Source organism: Hippocampus bargibanti, linkage group LG01, assembly GCF_051943395.1.
Source record: "Hippocampus bargibanti isolate YZ-2025 linkage group LG01, ASM5194339v1, whole genome shotgun sequence".
Lineage (NCBI taxonomy): Eukaryota > Metazoa > Chordata > Actinopteri > Syngnathiformes > Syngnathidae > Hippocampus > Hippocampus bargibanti.
Genome location: NC_142734.1, coordinates 4,379,756 through 4,400,614, shown reverse-complemented (window position 1 = coordinate 4,400,614; position 20,859 = coordinate 4,379,756). Strand labels below are relative to the sequence as shown.

At 42.8% G+C, this 20,859-nt stretch overlaps 1 protein-coding gene across 1 annotated transcript; it reads left to right on the top strand.

Annotated features, from left to right (window-relative positions):
• Nucleotides 1–164: 164 nt before the first annotated feature.
• Nucleotides 165–19,612, top strand: ncoa6 (nuclear receptor coactivator 6). The gene is given in 20 exon segments (XM_088991120.1): nucleotides 165–189; nucleotides 192–204; nucleotides 1,709–2,028; nucleotides 3,102–3,257; nucleotides 4,677–4,793; nucleotides 4,979–5,098; nucleotides 5,909–6,715; nucleotides 7,792–7,923; nucleotides 9,585–10,917; nucleotides 11,017–11,135; nucleotides 12,202–12,402; nucleotides 12,405–12,628; nucleotides 12,718–12,951; nucleotides 13,431–14,237; nucleotides 14,239–16,375; nucleotides 16,506–16,556; nucleotides 16,643–16,673; nucleotides 18,793–18,834; nucleotides 19,048–19,187; nucleotides 19,266–19,612. Coding segments are annotated over 20 exon segments (7,056 nt in total). The 3' UTR covers nucleotides 19,313–19,612.
• Nucleotides 19,613–20,859: the final 1,247 nt, after the last annotated feature.

The following is a 20,859-nucleotide window of genomic DNA, read 5'->3' as shown; positions in this document are numbered from 1 at the left end:
AGTATGCGTCGTGTATGTTTTATACATTCAAATATTACACCTATTTCGTTTAGATTGGTGAACATGCTCCCATTACACTTATTTTGAAGGCTCAACGGAAACAGTGAGCGTGCGTAATGCCGCGTTTTAGTTGTCCCTGTTTTGTTAGCTAATTTGGCTAGCAGATGTCGGCAGGTCGAATTTATTTTCAGAAAATTATGTGTGGTAAGACATTTTCTCATCGTTTAATCACATGTCAGAAATATAGCTAATGCGGTAACCTTAAAATAGAAAAAATAATTCTAAAACCATCATGGGATTTTTCGAAGATCTTGCGCCGAATTACCTGCACGTCGCTAACGATTGCTAATTGACGCTTGCTTATAAGCATGGTTATACATATTATTTGTTCGAATATGTAACTGCCTTACGCGCACCGTTAGGCTATCGTGAAGCATAACAAAATACATTAGTACAGGGTTCCTATTATCTCGTTGAGACTTTTTGTTTATTCGGAGGCTTTGTGCCAAGGCCTGCTACTCCTCGGCCGTTCATGTTATTCGCGTTTTTAAGGCTTATGTGTATTTTATGATAATTATTTAAAATGCAGCCTGGATGAAACAATAGCTTGCATTTAATCAGCCAGCACATAAGATCACCATCACGCGTCTTGTGCATGAATACATGTTTCACCGGCTGGAAGATTTCTGGTTTCTGAATGTCACAAATCCGAGGAAAACATTGAGTGCGCAATTACATTCTATAATGCTGCTTCACTGTGTGTGTTCCAATGTCTTATCTTGAGGATTCTGTGGTACAAATGGACAAAATGGTTGCAATAACTTGAATCATCCATAATAGTAAATAAGAACGGATTGTAAACGAACCGCTAAAAATCAGACGTGGCTTTATTTTGGATGTCTAACGTTACTTTGTAAAAATAAATAAATAAATAAATAATAATAATAATAAACAGACGATGTAGCTCATTCCCGACCTGGCAACACAGCAAAGTAAAATCAGGTGAAACAAAATAAATCATTACAATTACAATACAAATGGGTAGTTCTCAGGAGTCTGACATATGAGTCCAAAACAGAATTTATGGAAAATATTTACTAGTGCATAATGTATGCTTTATAATAAAACATTCTTGCGGTGTGCTATGATTAAATCCAGATTCAGATAATTCATGTCCTCCTTTGTTTGCAGGATGTTGTGGAACATTGTCTTCTACTCTATTGTTATACGTGCGATTGTTGCGTGCACAATAATTTTTACACTTGAATAGCTTCACTTCCTCCATACAAATTTATTTAATTACTGCAGTCTTCAACCATCTTTATGCTATGTGACAAATGACACTTCAAACGTCATCAGTCACGTGATATTTTCAGAATGATAAGCTCCGTAGTGCGTTTTCAAAGTAGTGATGTGAAGAATGTCTTAAACAAGCTTCAAACTGTCTATTTCATTTAGCAATTTGTGATGTGTCAATGCGCATTTCTAAAAAAAATCCAGGGTCATCAGTTTAAAGTTTACTCCATAATGATTATGATTTTAGTCACTTACTATATGTTCTGGGACAGTTTTTGCTAAATCTGTATCAGGGTGTATTGAATCTACTATAAAATGTAAAGACTACTAGTTGCCGATTTGTCTCCTGGGCATTTGACAGTATCAACATTTATGGATCATAATCACTTGTTTTTCTCATGTGGAATTTTAGCATAAGAGTGTTCCAGCGCCACTCCCAGACAAAGAGGAGAATGGCTCATCGAGGCCCACCACCTCAGCTGTCCCAACGGACCGAGGACCAGGAGCATGACAGTGACTCCGACTGGGACTCTGGCGTCGGCGATGAGGTTGACAGTTGCCACAGAAGCCCTGAGGTCGAAGAGGACAACAACCATGATGCCACAGAAGACGGCGTTGGGGAAGCAGGACGTTTTACTGTATTTGTTGCCTTTCAAGGGAGTATGGAAGATGAAGACTTCACAGTTAAACTTGACACTGTCCTCAGTGGTATACCCAGCGTGCTTGATATGGGTTAGTATCCGTTACTTAAACCCGTCATCTGTACTTCTTTGATGGTTCACTCCTCATCCGAAAAGCTTCATCAGCGAACTAAAGTTGTGCTGGTAGCTTTGGTGCTATATACAGTAAAGTCTCGTTATATCGATATCGGATATATCGATAGTCCCGGTTATATCGATACTATTTCTATGCACGCACGGAGAAAATTACATGCAAACAGGGTTGGATATATCGATAGTCCCGGTTATATCGATATTTTTTCGGACTCCCTTGAATATCGATATAACGAGACTTTACTGTATATCCTTAATGCAATGACATTAGGATTGTCTGTGAAACATAAAAACAATCCATTTAATTTGTAATGGAAACATTTTTTCCTGCCAACTCAATCACATTTCAAATACACTGCAGTTGAAGATTGTAAAGAGAAATACATTGGGGAGACTAAGCAAATTCTCAAAAAAAGACTATCAACATCGCAGGGATAATACTTGTGGGCCTCAATCTGCTGTACATATGCACCTAAAAGCTAGCAACCACCAATTTGAAGACAGTGAAGTTAAAATCTTAGCAAAAGAAAATAGATGAAGTTTGAAAGGGGAGTAAAAGAAGCTATTTTCACAAAACAGCAAAACCCTTCACTAAATGGCCATGGTGGTGTGAGGTTTAATTTGGATCGTGCTTACAACAAACTTCTTAGATCGTTACCATATAGGCTTAGTAATGCTGATGGGGTGATACCAGCACGAATGGGGCAATCAGTCATAGCCCATAATCAGTCAGGACAATAGAAGTAATCAGTGTAGCCTCAGGAAATGGTCCTCTGCTCCCCTCAACCTTAGAGCCGGGACCTATCATAGCAGAGGTCTGGCACCACCACCTCTTGACATTAGGGTTATATACGTATTGGGCCAGAGCTACCAGCAAAATTTTAGTTCGCTGACGAAGCCTCTAGGATAAGAAACGAAACGTCCGACACCTGCAAAGAAGTACAGATGAAGGCTGAAGAAACCTTTTCATCGATGGACCACTCCTGTACGACTGAGAGCTTACACAAGAAGTTGTATTCTGACCTCTCCTAGAATCAAAGACGCTTCAGCCAGAGCGCGTCGAGCCGTGGAACAGTGTGCGTGTAACTTTCAACATTCCACGGGATGCTGCTGAGCGACTGAGGCTGTTGGCTCAGAACAACCAGCAGCAACTCAGAGACTTGGGAATACTTTCTGTGCAAATTGAAGGTTGGTTGTTACCGGATCTTAATTTACGACCATTCGACATACGTTGCCTGCATCAAACAGGAGAAGTAAGAGTAGCACTAAGTGTTAAAGGACAACCGACGCCTCCGGACAAGTTGTGTCTATAATTTGTCAAATGACTTCTACTGAGCGTATTTTACAAAGATTCCACCGCATAAAGCTATATTTTACGTTTTAAGACTTGCGCTGAATATTCAGGAAGTCTTGTTTTTGAGTTGGTGACGAGTCCCTACGTGACGTCACAATAGGTATCGTCACTGACCGAGAAATGCATTTTGGGTACTTTGTTTGGTCTGAAAACTTTGTGTTGATCCGTGTTGATGGCGAAATTAGAAGGAAAACATAAATAATGCGATGGTGAATCGGTGTGTGTTGCACCAAGACTACTATTTGATACTAGCTGATATATACTAGGGATATATAAATAGGGCCGATACGACCAGTCAGACTTTAGTTTGCTGACGAAGCCTCTTGGATAGGAGGCGAAACGTCCGAAACCTTCAAGTTTGTACAGATGACGGCTGAAGAAACCTTCTCATCGATGGACCACTCCTGTACGACTGAGAGCTTACACAGACATACTAGCTGACACAAATTCCCAGCAGACAAATCAGCCCATTTCCAGCGGAACTTGGGCGCCATCTTGTGCATTTTCTGGGACGCTACATTGCAGTCCACACGCCTCAAAATGACACAGAAGGATTTCTTTAATCGATTGCAAACATTTAGGCCAGGGGTGTCAAAGTCATTTTTTGCCGCGGGCCACATTGTAGTTATGGTTTTCCTCTCGAATTCCCATTAGAATGTTTAAATCCCTTCAAATATTACATATAAAGCACACATCAAATTAATGAATAAGTCGTTTTCAAATCTGAAGTCAAGAATAATGACTTTTATTGTGGTTGACATCCAAAAATATGAAATTTTGGCTCAGATTTTAGCAATCATCATGGAATTTAACAAGTTTGATTTGCTTTCGCGGGCCGAGAAAAATGATGTGGCGGGCCGGATTTGGCCCGCGGGCCTTGACTTTGACACCTGTGATTTAGGCTTTCCTCTTCAGAACTTTTTGAATCATATTCATAACTGGATGAGTAACAAGAAAGCATCTACTCCGAATCTGAAGCCATTGTTTTGATTCTAAAGCAAGGCACGATGTGCTGGCATGACGTCACGAACAAGGGGGCGGGACATTCTGAAACTCGCCATCTCCGAGGTCATTTTGAAGCAGTTTTGGGACACTTTAAGTTATTTTTATTTGTGTTTTTCATTTGACTAAAAATATCAGCCTGCGTGTTTTGGGTATTTTAGATGCTATAAAACGATTTTCTGATGTCAGGAAACAAAAAAAAATGGTGTCGGTTGTCCTTTAAGACATAAATGTTTCCTCCTTTGTTTTAGGCGAGGGGGCCATCAACGTTGCAGGGGGACCTAATAGGGGACAAGAAGTTCGAATTAATGGACCAATCGGAGCAACTGGCCAAATGAGAATGGATGTGGGAATTCCAATTCAACCAGGTACGGCAGGTATTGCTGGTAATACTTTAGGAAAATGGCACCGAGATACACTTTTTCTACATCCATCCTTCCATTTTATACGCTATCTCTTTCTCTTTTTTATTCAAAAAAACCAAGGCATGTGAATAAGAGTATGTTGAGGTTTTATATCCGCTGTAGTTGAATGTTACTTTTTCTCCAAGTAGGAGTGAGGATGTCAAATCCTTCGATGGTCTCGGCAGGCTCAGCCATGGCAGGCCAAGCTCTCATGCCAGGCAACAGTGGACAGATGCATCCTCGCCTTGCAAGACCATCTTCACAGACAGGTTTTTAACTGTTTAACTTTTGGGTGCTCGCATTTATTTTAGAGTCAACGTTAATTCATTCACTGCCATTCCCAAATGTATTCAGGAATTGAAAATATGACAGAGGGTACCATTCCCGGATTTGTTTGGGTTTTTGGTTTTCCTTTGGTTGTCCGATAAAGCGCTGGTCAAACCTCTGACAATGTTTTTCCCTTCCACAAAGGGGCAGCATTTCCCTTTTTTTTCCATGTTAGCGTTATGTAAACCAATATTGCATTGTAATTTAGACAGCAGCCCTCATTTCAAACTCATATAACTCCAGAACCATAGAATTTAGGAATTCTTTTTTTTCTGATGAAAGAAGAGTGTCTAAGGTTTCTTACGCTGCATTGAATGTTTATGTAGTACTCAAACGCAATATTCACTGGGTCCTGGAATTTGAGTGAAAATGACAAAAACCCTGGCACTGGAGTAGACACATTTTTGTACATCATCTGGCAGTGAATGAGTTAAAGTGCTATATAAACCAATATGCATGTATTGCATTGTATGTTTGTTTGACAGCCGCCCTAATTTCTAGCTCATATAACTCAAGACCCATATAATTTAAGAATTAACTCTTTTTTTTCTGATGAAAGAAGAGAGTGTGAGGTTTCTTACGCTGCATTGAATGTTTATGTAGTACTCAAACGCAATATTACTGGGTCCTGGAATTTGAGTGAAAATGACAAAAACCCTGGCACTGGAGTAGACACATTTTTCTACATGTCTGGCAGTGAATGCGTTAAAAGCATAGGATTAAAATTGTCTAAATCATACCTTTTATCACAGATGCCATGGATCAAATGATGCCAGGCATGTCAGTTCAGCAGCAGCAGCAACTTCAGCATCAACAGGCCGGTCCCCATGGTCCCATTCTTCCCCAGGCTGCCCATCACATGCAGGCTTTGCAGGCTGGTAGACCAATCAACCCAGCATCTTTACAGCAGCTTCAACAACATCACCATCAACAGCAACAAGCCCAACAGCAGGCACAACTTTCTCAGCTCGGAGCGAGAGCCCCATTCAACCAACCGGGCCAAATGGCGATACCTCCTGGCTCCTGGAACCCCTCTGGAGTCCTCCAGACACCGGCCCCCCAAGGAGGACCTGCCTGGAGGAAGCCTCCACCTCAAGCCCAGATGGTTCAGCGCCCTTCATCCCTTACTACAGTTCAGACGCCCAGTCACCCTCCACCACCTTATCCATTTGGTAGCCAGCAGGCAGGTCAGGTATTCAACGCAATGGGACAAGGACAACTGCAGCAGCAGCAGATGGCAATGGGTCAGTTTGCTGCACCCCAGCCGAAAGCCCCACAGGTCGTCCCGAGTGGCGTCGTAGGACCACCTAGGCCTCCTCCACCCACAAGTGGGCCGCAGGGGAATCTTACTGCCAAATCCCCAGGGTCGTCATCATCTCCTTTTCAACAAGGTTCACCTGGAACTCCCCCAATGATGGTTCAGAGACCGACAACGCCACAGGGTTTTCCACAGGGTGTTGGCTCACCGGGAAGAGCGGCTCTCAACCAGCAAGGCAGCATGCAACAAGGATTCATAGGAATGCCTCAACACGGACAACCTGGAGCACAAGTTCATCCAGGTTGGTCATTTTTCTTTGGTAGGCATTTTTGAATGTATAAAGACGTAAACTAATTTCCTATTGTTTACTAAAATAATTACAGTGAGACCTCAACTTACGAACTTAATTGGTTCCCAGACAGAGTGTGTAAGGCGAAAAGTGTGTATCTCAAAAAGAAAATTCCCATAGGAAGCCATTAAAATGGGAATAATCCGTTCCCGGGTTTCCATAAAATATACTTTTCAACTAAATAAGCCTTAAAACTACACACAACATACCTTATTCTATGTATAATAAATGTGCTATTGTATTGTAATGAAAGAACTACACTGCATTGTATCATAAAGTCACTTTATTTGCATTTGTGATGGTCATTCATGGCTTGATGGAATGGCGTTGGAGGTCGAAGGTCAAACGGAATTGCTGTTTGGAAAGAGAGGCACATGACATGAGGACTGTAATTAAAGAAATAAACTGTGCTGTAAAATAAAGTTTTATTTACCTTTTTGATGGTCGTTGATGGCTTATGGAAGGAGAGTCACCTTCCATAAGGACTGTTGATAACTTAACCTCTGGTGCTGTTCGGTCGTGTGCTTCCGCCGAAGATCAGTCCGCCAGCCGTGGTGGGTGTGTATTATGAAAATAGTGCTTATTATAAGGTTTAATGTTCAGAAATTTGAAGTTTGTTGGGCAGACGAAAAGTTTGTAAGATAAGGTGTTTGTAAGTTGAGGTCTCACTGTACTTGCCATTGCCATTAGAGGTAAGATATGAAGATCGAGCCCGAATTTCGGGTCGGGATCAAAATGTCAATCATTGCGTTCGGGTCGGGTTAGGCTCGGGCTGGGCGGGCTCTTAAAAAACTCAGTCGATGATAATAGTTTGTTAGCGTAACCTCTACAGAAATATAAAAGATGTAAATGTTTATGTAGTCTTGTTTAACTTAGATTCCGTTACAAAGGCATTCATTTGTTATTATAAATTCTCCCGATTTCTCACAGATGACGTGAAATGTCGGGTTTGCGCCTGCAAATTAAGTGAATTTGCAGTCGGGCTGGATTTTTTACATGAGATAACAAGTCAATAAATCTTGTCACAGGTATACCGAAGAGGGCAATGGGCTTTCCACCCCAAAACTTTGCCCAAGGTCAGGTGGGCACCACCACGTCAGGAGCCCCTGGTGCTGGTTCGAGTCAGCAGCTACAGAGCGGCCAAACGTTGACTCATACTGGTAAAATGCATTCAATAGAGGACTGAAATGTTTGTTTGTTTTTTATAATGGCACAGAAAATGATTAGTAAATTTCACATGCAGTATGGTGTGTAATACCCACAGTTGGTAATTGTTGAATGACATGTAAAATGTTCTTTGCAATGGCACTCTAATGCATATCGCTTGCATCAGGCAGAATCCCCACACCTCCGTAACAGTAAGGTTACAAGGAACGACCTTCCAAACACTGTATATTTGTTGAGTCATAATATTACATCATGAGAGACACAGTAAACATACAGTAAAGTCTCGTTATATCGATATCGGATATATCGATAGTCCCGGTTATATCGATACTATTTCTATGCACGCACGGAGAAAATTAAATGCAAACAGGGTCGGATATATCGATAGTCCCGGTTATATCGATATTTTTTCGGACTCCCTTGAATATCGATATAACGAGACTTTACTGTATTTCAAAATATTGTAGTTATCAATCATTTTGTACAAAAAAAACCCACAAAATGAAATAAATAGGGGTGGCCCGGAAGTCGAGTGGTTAGCTCGCCGACTTCACAGTGCAGAGGTTGTGAGTTCAAGACCCGGTCTGGCCTCCCAGTGTGGAGTTTGCATGTTCTCCCCGGGTCCGTGTGGTTTTTCTCCGGATCCTCTGGTTTCCTCCCACATTCCAAAAAACATGCATGGGAGGCTCATTGACTACCCAAAATTGACCCAAAGTTTGACTGTGAGAGCAAACAATTAAGGGTGTCGTACTCTTAGACGGCTGGTATAGTCTCCAGCAATCCTCATGAGGGTAAAGTGGTCAGGAAGATGAATGAATGAATATACAGTGAAGTCTCGTTATATCGATATCGGTTATATCGATAGTACTGCTTATTACGATACTATTTCTATGAACTCAAGGAAAAAATTACATGCCCGCAGGATCGGATATATCGATAGTCCGGTTATATTGATATTTTTTCCGACTACCGAGAATATCGATATAACGAGACTTTACTGTAATTAATATAAACAAGCCTCGCAGTGACCAATCAATAGTATTGATTAGGGAAAATTATGAAATTGTATGCCAGCAGTATGTGGATCACATAGTATTTTCACTCATTCTATATCATTGTGTTGCCACTTTATTGTTTAAATATTCAAACAAGCATTACAGTAAAGTCTCGTTATATCGATATTCAAGGGAGTCCGAAAAAATATCGATATAACCGGGACTATCGATATATCCGATCCTGTTTGCATGTAATTTTCTCCGTGCGTGCATAGAAATAGTATCGATATAACCGGGACGATCGATATATCCGATATCGATATAACGAGACTTTACTGTATTTAGAAGTCAGGTGCAGGCAGCAGGCTAACAGCTTTTAACTGAATATAATGCTGTTGTCGGGTGGAAATACTGTACCAAACTATTTTGAAGATCTTAGATATGCACAACTACGATATTAAATAACATTCCCACATTTGGACTGACCAATAATGTGGATTTAGGAATGAATATATGTTACACATACCAAATTGTTACAGGAGGTTTGGGCCTGATGGCAGCGATACCATGCATTAAAATGCAATACATCTTTTTTATAGCACTTTCCACAACAGCTATGTATGTAAATTGCCATTTTTTTCCTTCTCTGTATGCATAAGGAGTCCAGCAGTCGTCGTCAGTCCCAAACTCAATCCATGCCCAACCCAATGTTATGGGTGTACAAAGTACCATTCCAAGTCAATCCCCAGGCACAACTAGTGGGTCTAGCATGGCCCAGCAGCAGCAGCAACAACAACAGCAGCAGCCAGGCCTTCAGACGCCGATGTTGGGCCTCCAGCATCAGGCCCAACCCGTGTCCTCCTCCCCCAGCCAGATGGTTCAAGGCCAGGGTGGAGGTCAGACTGTCCTCTCAAGGCCTCTCAGTCAAGGGCAGAGAGGAGGGATGACCCCACCCAAGCAAATGATGCCTCAGCAAGGCCAGGGGGTGATTCATGGGCAGGGTCAGATGGTTGGAGGCCAAGGGCATCAGGCAATGCTCCTGCAACACCAACAGCAGCAGCAGCAACAACAACAACAGCAAAACTCTATGATGGAACAAATGGTTGTAAACCAAATGCAAGGCAACAAACAACCATTTGGAGGAAAAATACCTTCTGGGGTGATGCCTGGCCAGATGATGCGTGGTCCTTCACCAAACGTTCCGGGAAACATGGTTCAATTTCAGGGTCAAGTGGGCCCACAGCCAATGACACCCCAACAACAACAGCAGCAGCAAATGGCTCATCTCCAACAACAACAGTTACAACAGCAACAGCAGCATCAACTGCAACAGCTTCAACAGCAACACCACCAGCAGCAAATGAATCAACAGCAGCCTCAACAGGTTCCACTTAATGTCAATCCTAATCAGATGATGGGTATGCACGGACAACAACAGTTGAGGCTGCCTGCTGGTCACCCTCTGATCCAACAACAGTTGCAACAACAGCAATTGCAACAGCAGCAGAAACAGCAAGCCATGTTGCAACAGCAGCAGCAACAACAACAACAACAACAACAACAGCAGACAGCCCAACCACACCCGCATCAATTGGGAGATCCCAATAGTGGGACAGGCGATTTGGGGGTCCAACAGATGGTCCCTGATATGCAGGTACAGCAGGCTCAAAGCATGATTGGGGTACCTCAGCACATGCAAATGGGAAATGGACACTTTGCAGGTCATGGCATGAACTTTAACTCCCAATTCCCGGCTCAGGTTTCTATGGGGGGACCTTGTGCACAGGCAGGTGGTTTTCCTGTCAGTAAAGATGTAACATTGACAAGCCCCCTGCTGGTAAATCTCCTGCAGAGTGATATCTCAGCCAGCCAGTTCGGACCAGGAGGAAAGCAAGCTGGTGGGAGCAATCAGGTCAAACCCAAAAAGAAGAAACCTCCCCGAAAAAAGAAGCCAAAAGATGGAGAAGGACCCCAGCAAGTCGAGGGACCTGGGTAACCACTTTTATTGGCACAAGAAGCAACTGCAAAATCATTGCGAATTGGACATTCATATTATGATTGAAGTCAATATTTTTTTTCTTATATTTTTAGAGGTCTGGATGTGAGTAGTGGTATGGATGATTCTGAACTGCAGAATTTTGCTGGCGAACAGACTTTGGGCATGGATAACTCGGGTCCAAAGATTGCTGAGTATCCCAATAGGCCTTCAGGTATTGAGCAATTGTTTTATTAATTTGAATACGCCACATTTACCGGTTTGAGTAAAGTATTGGGATTGACATCACTGCCATGTAAACCCATTTTCTGATTTCATTTTTTAAAGGTGAATTTGGACTAAGATAAAACAAGACACAAATTGAATGACTTGTCCCAGTGCATACTTTGTAGTGTCCGTTGAGTTTTAGAAGTATTGTGAAGCAGTAGAATAGTAGTGTGCAGTAGTGGGTATGATTTTAGTTGATATTAAGAAAGGGTGGTTGGTGGGGTAGTGAATGACTGCACATCTGCACGCAAGAAGGCTACTTAATCTCAGTTAGATTAAGTTGTTTTAAAATTGGTTCAATTGTTCATGTAGCCAGCAATGTCAAGTTTCTTATGTCCAGTTGCATCCATGTTCTCTGTACAGTGAGACCTCAACTTACGAACTTAATTGGTTCCCAGACAGAGTGTGTAAGGCGAAAAGTGTGTATCTAAAAAAAAATTCCCATAGGAAACCATTAAAATGGGAATAATCCGTTCCCGGGTTTCCATAAAATATACTTTTCAACTAAATAAGCCTTAAAACTACACTAAACATACCTTATTCTATGTATAATAAATGTGCTATTGTATTGTAATGAAAGAAATATACTGCATTGTATCATAAAGTCACTTTATTTACATTTGTGATGGTCATTTATGGCTTGATGGAATGGCGTTGGAGGTCAAAAGGGAATTGCTGTTTGGAAAGAGAGGCGCATTACATGAAGACTAATCAAAGGAATAAACTGTGCTGTAAAATAAAGTTTTATTTACCTTTTCGATGGTCGTTGATGGCTGATGGAAGGAGAGTCACCTTCCATAAGGACTGTTGGTAACTTAACCTCTGGTGCTGTTCGGCCATGTGCTTCTGCCGAAGATCACTCCGCCAGCCGTGGTGGGTGTGTATTATGAAAATAGCGCTTATTATAAGGTTTAATTTTCAGAAATTTGACGTTTGTAAGATAAGGTGTTTGTAAGTTGAGGTCTCACTGTATATATGTTGACATGTTTCCATTTGCTCTCTGTTTGCCCAAGTATTCACTGGTCAACCAGGTGATCAAAGGATGTTGCAGCAGGTACCGATGCAGTTCATGCAGCAGCAGCAACAACAACAAATTCAACACATGCAACAGCAGCAAATCCAACAGCAGCAGCAAATCCAACAGCAGCAGCAAATCCAACAGCAGCAGCAAATCCAACAGCAGCAAATTCAACAGCAGCAAATTCAACAGCAGCAAATCAACAACAGCAAATCCAACAGCAGCAAATTCAACAACAGCAAATGCAGCAACAATTACAACAGCAGCAGATGCAACAACAGCAAATGTTGCAGATGCAAGGTCTCCAGAATGCTCAGGGGCAGCAGGGTATGACAGGACCACAGACCTCAGGTCAGGGCCAACAACAGGTACACCATCAGCTGCAACAGCAGCAGGGTCAACAGCAACAACTACAACAACAGGTAATGGTTATGATATATGAAAGCATTTAGCAATATGCAATAGATATCCATTGATCAATTCCTGCTTGATTTTCAACCTTGAACTACAGCAACAGCAGCAGATGCTCATGATGCTTAAGATGCAGCAAGAGCAGAAAAATCGCATGTCCAGCACTCCGGGAAGTCAACATCCTCCTCGTGTCATTGGCAATCAACCTGAGGCGCAGAGACTCCCTGTGTCACAGCAGGGGAACATGCCTGTCATGATCAGCCTTCAAGGACATGCAGGATTAGCGCAGTCTCCTGACAAAGCAAGAGGGATGCCCTTGATTGTAAATCCCCAGGTGAGGTCAAATGGCGTACGCAAGTGTTATTAAAGGACAACCAACGCCATTTTTTGTTTCCTAACTGACATCGAAAATACCCAAAATACGCAGTCTGATATTTTTAGTCCAGCGATTCACCATCGCATTATTTATGTAGGTTTCTTTTAATTTTGCGATCACCGTGGTGTTTTCAGATGAAACAAAGTACCCAAAATGGACTGTGTCGCGCTTTCTCGGTCAGGGGCGTTCCCTCCACAATGTCACTTCCGTCATCAGCATCAACTCGAAAACAAGACTTCATGAATATTCAGCCCAAATTTTAAAACGTAAAATATAGCTTTATGCAGTGGAATCTTTGTAAAATGCGGTCAGTAGAAGTCATTTGAAGTGGTTTTACAAATTATGGACGAAACTTGTCGGGAGGTGTCGGTTGTCCTTTAATGAAAAGTACATTTCACGACATGTGCCCTATTTAGTCAATTCTACGCTGCTTTTAGCTTGCAGGTGCTGCACGACGAATGTCCCTCCCCGAGTCGACGCAGGGTTCCCAAGGCACTGGATCTGATGAGATAACACCTGGGATCCACCCAAAGCAGGATAAATCAAGTGGTGCAGAAATTGGTGTGCAGCCTGGAAATGGCAGCCAACAGATGATGGCCAACCAGGGTTCCACAACCCACGTGATGAAGCAAGGCCCTGTTCCAACATCAGTGACGCAGCACACCGGACCCAGTCCACAACAACAACTGCCCACTCAACCTCAGCAAGGAGGTCCCGTGTCTGGCATTCATTTTCCTAATGTTCCCACAACTTCACAGAGTTCCAGACCAAAAACTCCCAATAGGGCCAGCCCCAGGCCATATCATCACCCCCTCACCCCAACTAATCGTCCTCCAAGCACGGAGCCCTCAGAAATCAACCTCTCACCAGAAAGGCTGAATGCTTCAATTGCAGGGTTATTTCCACCTAAAATCAACATTCCTCTACCACCCAGGCAGACGAACCTAAACCGAGGATTTGACCAACAGGGCCTCAACCCAACAACTTTGAAAGCCATTGGACAGGCACCTCCAAACTTAACTTTACCAGGCAGCAACAGCGGAAGTGGTGGAACTAACACAAACAATACCCAGCAACCCTTTTCGACTGGTACTGGTGGGGCAGCCACTAAACCCGACAAGAATTCTGGCGGACAGAGTAAAAGGGCAAGTCCAAGCAATAGTCGTAGGTCAAGCCCAGCGTCTAGTCGCAAGTCAACCACACCAAGTCCTGGAAGACAGAAGGGGGCAAAAGTGGCCATCACATTGCCCTCCCCAAACTCAGCAGTTGGTTAATGCTCAGGGGCAAACTATGATGCTAAGCCCTACTTCAGTGACACCAAGTCCTGTATCTATGGCGTCACAGTTAAGTGGCAACATGGAGACACAACAAACCCAGAGTCCCTTCCATGGTTTACAAGGTAACCCCCCCGAGGGCATCAAAGAAAGTCATATAATGATGGCATCTGAGCAACGGCAAACATCTCAGCCTCAACCACATCCTCAGCCTGTCCGGGAGTTATCAGCACCAAGAATGACAAGTCCTCGTCTTGCCGCTTCTCAGCAGCCGAAAACTGACATGGAGTTGCAAGCTGGGACAGTTGAAAGGCAGTCAACACACAAAACACCGCTGCAGGACTCTGGGGCGTCGGCTTCTGTCAGGGCTGCTCCAACTTCTCTGAACCAGCTTCTAGACGTCCCGAACAAGCCTCATCGGGCTGTGCATGGTGTTTTGGTTCGGGACGTCATAACAAAAAACAGTCCAAAGTCAGCCTTAGATCCAGAGAGACAACATCTTTTTAATGCTCAGAGTACAGACACGCAAGTCACTGTTGCTACATCTGCCACTCTTAATGAATCGGAAGCTAAACTCAAGCCCACTGTGTCAACTCCTACTAGCAGTCACAGCATGCATCCTAATGTGACGTTCAATACCACTTCTAGCAATAACCAAAACCCATTACCCTCTATGAGTATCAGTTCCAGTCTGAGTACAACGAATAGCCTTTCCTCTACCTTCACCAACACTAATGTTGTCCAGAGTGTAAGCCCTAAACCAGTTACCTCCACTCAAGGCAGTCATTCCATAACAGTTAGCAGCAGTTCCAATGCCAGCTGTGGTGCAAACCAAGCCGGTGTGATACTGAAACCCGGCATGAGCCCGAAACCTATTACAAGTATGCACTCCGTCATACAGATTCCTTCTTCTTCCAGCTCAATTCCTCCCAACCAGATCACCGTATTTGTCACGCCTAACCCAGTGAGTTCCGCACCGACATCTCAAGTTCCTACATCCGTGGTCTCCACAATGGTAACTCTTCCAAACAAGAATATTCGGCCGCATGATATCCGACATCAGACACCTGTAACTCGGCCGCCTCAGTTCATCACCACCACTCCTGTTTTTATCAACCCAATTTTTCAAGTCCCAAGTACATCTGTGTCGCCCAATACCACAGTCGTTTCACAGTCAGTCACTATGGTGGGGCCTATTCAAGTATCTACGTCAAACATTCAACTTTCTACCGCCACTAGTTCCACACAATCCTCTGTGGCAAACATAAGCACATCTCAACCTGCACGAAGCACCATTGGACAACCTCAGACTGTCTCCTCGGCCACCCCAATTAATGCACATTTAAACTCTCAACAAATCAACCCGGGAGCTCTTAAAATAGAAAATATAGTTGAGGCTCAGAAATCAAGTCCAGCAGTGAGCCAGCCATCTCATCCAAGCCCCTCGATGTCCACCTCTTTCCAACCTCCCATTTCATCTCCGCCTTGCACAAGCTCAAGCAATATGCACACACTTCTAAAAGGCCTCATGTCTGCTGCTCCCGCTGCACAGTTGAAAAATAAGCCGGTGCAGGTGGCCATAGCTCTTTCTGCTGGAACAGCTGATTCCCAGATACCTGCTCAGGTATCCAATGCGGCTGCTCCTCCACCTCATTTTTTCCACCCCTCTGCTAGTCCTGTTATTCCACCTGAAGCTCCAGTGGCCCACACCACTGATATCACTCCAAACGATTCAACACCAGGAGTCTCCTCTTTTATTTCGGCTCCCGGGCAGGTTACTGTTCCTACACGGGCGCCATTGCCTCCGACGCCTTCATTGTCAAACTGCACCCAAGCTGCTACATCTGAAAACCCCATTGCGAATGTAGTCAGTACCACCCCTGCAGTTTCCTCTGCATCCTTGCTCTCTACAGTCAGTCCGGTACAAAATCCAGTACCATCCGTGGTTCCAATTGTTGCCATGCCTGGACTGATTCACGAGACCCCACCTACAAAGTCATCTGTTGCTCGCGCCAGCAGAGTTCCACTTTCTCAGACCGGACCGGTGTCTGTTATACCTGCTGTTACACAAGCAATGGCTCCTCTTGAACATATTCAGACCACTCCAGGTAAATCCAGGTCTTAGATACATTGTGCTGGATGCTAAGTACCTCTGTATCCTAGCCGATGTGTTTTTGTACTGGCAATTGGTTCTCACTCTTGAATATGTTTGTGACTCATCAATCCGTGTTCCTTCAGAATCCGTTCAGCAAGATGCTTCACAAGAGCCTGTTGCTGTTGAGAAGACAAGTGAGTGTGTCATTTTATTGAGGTGTTTTACGTGATCCCCTTTAAAATTAGTTAACAGAGGCGTATTTTTTTCCCTGTCCTTTCAGGTGAAGAGGTCTTAACAAGTCCTGATCAGGGGTAAGATTCCTCATATCATGGGTGCTGCAGTTACCTTGACAACGTGTCTAGTTGGATACTTGTGGAGCTTGGATTTACAATGCTACTTACCTTTTTAACTCATTCACTGCCATTCATGAATTTATTCGGGAATTGGAAATATGACAGAGCGCCATTCCTGAATTTTTTTGGGTTTTATTTTTTGTTGTTTGGGTGCCAATAAAGCGCTGGCCATGGCCTCTGGCAAGGTTTTTTTCCCTTCCACAAGAGGGTAGCATTTCCGTTTTTTCCATGTCAGCACTTTGTTTCATCTTCAGCTGTTGTTAAAGCGCTATATAAACCAATATGTATATATTGTATTGTATTTTGGACAGCCGCCCTCATTTTAACCTCATATAACTCCAAACCTATATAATTTAATAATAATATATTTCATTTATAAGCGCCTTTCAAAACTCTCAAGGTCACTTTACAGTGACAGGATAAGTTTTTCTGTGGGTGAGCAGCGGCAGCCACATGCTTCAGCGTTCACTCAACACGGAAGTAACTCAGATAGAAAGCTAGCTAGCTAGCTAGCTTAAGAATTAACTCGTTTTTTTTCTGATGAAAGGAGATATAAGGTAAGGTATCTTACGCTGCATTGAATGTTTATGTAGTCCTGAAACTCAATATTCTGTGGCTCTTGGAATTTGAGTGACAATGACAAAAACCCTGGCACTGTAGTGGACACATTTTTGCACATGTCTGGCAGTGAATGAGTTAATAATTATCTTAGTTGGCCAAAGACTTGTGCTCTTGAAGGAAAAAAATCTTCTCACTCAACTGAAACTCAGGGAGGTCATGTGGTTTGCCAAGCAGGAAGTGGTGAAAATCAGTGATTGTCGTGGCGTTGGGATATACGGTATGTCTGAGCTTGTAACTATCGCCACATGTCTCAGGTTACTTCTACTGACAGTACAAATATACAACCCCACTGACCTCCATGGCCCGAGCTCTATGATAGGGATTGTACAGTGACACCTTGGTTTGCGAACTTAATTGGTTCCCAAACAGAGTGTAAGGTGAAAAGTGTGTATCCCAAAAATTAATTTCCCAACGGGAAACCATTAAAATGAGAATAATCCGTTCCCAGGTCCCCATAAAACCTAATTTTTGTACTTTCCAATTTTCTAAGCCTTCAAACTACACAAATTATACCTTATTTTATGTATAAAAATGTGCTATGGTATTATAGTTAAATAAACTGTACTGTATAATTATGTTGTTTTATTTACATTTGTGATGGTTGTTGATGGCTTGATGGAATGGAGTGACCGGTTTCATCAGCATTAAAGACTTGATGAGGAACGTTGCCTTCTTCTTTCACCATCTTGAGGAATGATCCCTTGGAGGTGCTTTCTCTGCGATAATTTTACCTTGTTCCTCATCAATTGTGTTCTGTTTAGCTGGGTTGATAGCTTTTTGCATCAAGTGTACAGATGGCTTGTGCAGGTTATTTGTGTAGCCTGATTGATGGTATATTTTAATCTTGCAGTCTACACACTGCTTTTGAACTATCAAAGTTGGAACGAGTCCAAATTTCACTGTTTTCTATCGATTTTATCACTCTCTGTCGTCTGCTTTGTCTCTGTCTCTTTAATGTTTAACCCCCCCCCCCTCACTGCTGCGTTCTTGACCAATCACGTGGCTTTATCCAAAGACTGGGGGCGGGGAATAGAGGACAAAAAAAAAGTCGGCTGCCATTTTGTTTTTTGGAGAACGGCCTCACTCTCTCTCTTTCTGTAACCCCCCGCCCCTTACTGCTGCGTTCTTGACCAATCACATGGCTTTAACCGAAGACCGGGGGTGGGGAATAGAGGACAAAAACAGTCGGCTGCCATTTGCTTGTTAGGAGAACGGGCTTGTTCGTGAACGACACATCACTCATTGTGGCGCTCCGTGTGTATCCTGAAAAATAGTTTGTATGCCAAGGTAAAATTTTCATAAATGTAACGTTTGTAAACCGAAAACTTCGTAAGCCAAGGGGTTCGTAAACCGAGGTATCACTGTATTCATAAATTTGTATAAAATAAAGTAAAGTGAAGCCATGTTTGTTGAGCACAGTTAATAGTTTACCGCTGTTTTTCCACTTCTATCACAGATGGGCAAAGAAAAGAAAGACGCCCATCAACTTAGTTCCAAGGTATGTATTTGAACATGTTTGCGCTGCAAAGACACAAGCAGTGGTCATGTTGACGTAGTGGAGCTGTCAGGACGAAGATGGACAATATCTGTGGTAGATGAGGAAAAACAGCAAAATCCTGCGGGGTATTCGATCTTCCCAAGTAGCGCAGAGTTAAACTCACCCCCCTCTTAATAATGCCGTCTTTTATTTTCTTCTATCCGCAATTTGTAGGGCTGCTGTGGAGAAACCCAAGGGGCCGAGTAGACGCAGCTCGAGAGCAGAAAAGGAGGTGGAGGAAGAGCCAGTAGCAGAAAGTGGTGTAAGGAAGCGATCAGCACGGCCTGGAACAACGACCACTGCTGCTTTTAAAGGTGATGAACACGAACAAATCAAATTTTTAATTACCGCACCATATTTGAACTACTTGTCATTTATCTACATTTCAACAGAAACTGGAGCCAGCCCCACCCAGGCCAAACGAAGGAAGTCAAAATAGGAGTAAAATTCTACCTTGACCACTTTGTTTTCAGCTGTGAATCACTTGATTTTGATTTCTCTGTCCGCCCCTTTTTTTTTTTACTCGGGGAAGAAATCATGTACAAATTGTTTCTAAAAGAACGAGATGTATTGTCCGTCCTGTAATGTATAATTGTAGTTAAAATGTGTGCAGATGTTGTTTTTTCCGTGACATGCTGGATTAATCATGTTTAGACTGATAATAGAGCCTAGCCTGTTTGCAAAATTGTTAAAACTGAATTAAATTTTCTACCGTTTTACTGTGTCAAACAAATATTAATTTACATACATTTTAGTTATTCAAACAAACATAATAACGAGCCACCGATTCAAGCAGATTTGCTCTGTGTTGCACATTCAACTTTAACGCGTTGATTGGCTCTAATGCTCAAAGCCATTAGAAACACTCATTATAATGTTTAAAAACATTTATTTACCCTTGTTGAGATTCAGACTGGATATTTTGTGATTTCACATTTTGACTTGTCGATGGAGTATCCTCAAAATGTCATAAAAAGGAAATCCAAAACCGACTAAATTAAGACCACGCCGGACCAGTGGTGTGACAATAGCAAAGGGCTCTCCAAACCTGGTCCTCAAGGAGCCCGTTTTCCAAAGATGGCCAATTACAGTATTGCACCTACAAATCAGGCAAACCCGGTCAGGTCTTTTCAGGGCAACAAGTTTCACAGTACTGGTCTTGCAGTGCGCCCTCGTGGCCTTGCAAACTTTTATCAGTCTCCAAATATGAAGTTCGGCTCAGTGATTCCAGAGTGCAGCGCAGGAAGGCATACTGCATGCACATGGTAATAATAATAATAATAATAATAATAATAATACCACATTTTATTTATGAGAGCCTTTCAAAACACCCAAAGGACACTTTACAGTAGGACAAGGAAGGATGATGACCCATGACCTTTGACCACTCAGATGGCACTGCACCAAAAACCACCAGTGTGTCAAGAATATTGCCACATGAGCTCAGGAATATGTCAGAAAACTAATGTCAACACATACAGTTCGGTGCTACATTCGTGATTGTGACTTAAAACTATACCATCCAAAGCAAAAGACAATTATCAGCAACACCGCTGACTTTTCTGGGCCCAAGTTCACATTTCAAATGGTACGGTATTTGGAAATTGTGGAAGTACATAGTATCATCCAAGCCAAATAGGAAAGAACCATCCTCACTGTTTTGGAGGCAGTGCTAAAAAGCCGCATTTGTGATGGTGTGGGACTGTACGAGTGCCAATGTTGCTTAACTTACACCTCTGTGAAGGCACTTAATGCTGAAAGATGTTCGTTTTTATGGAGCAACATATGCTGCCATCCAAGCAACGTCTTGTTCATGGATGCCCCTGTTAATTTCAGCAAGACAGTGCAGAATCTGCATTAGTTTTACCTGCACCGTAAAATAGTGCGGGTAACTGCCCGGCCTGCCTGCAGTGGAAATCTGTCACTATGAAACGTAATACTTAACATAATATGACAATGAACTGCTGGACGATTGAAGCTGTATAT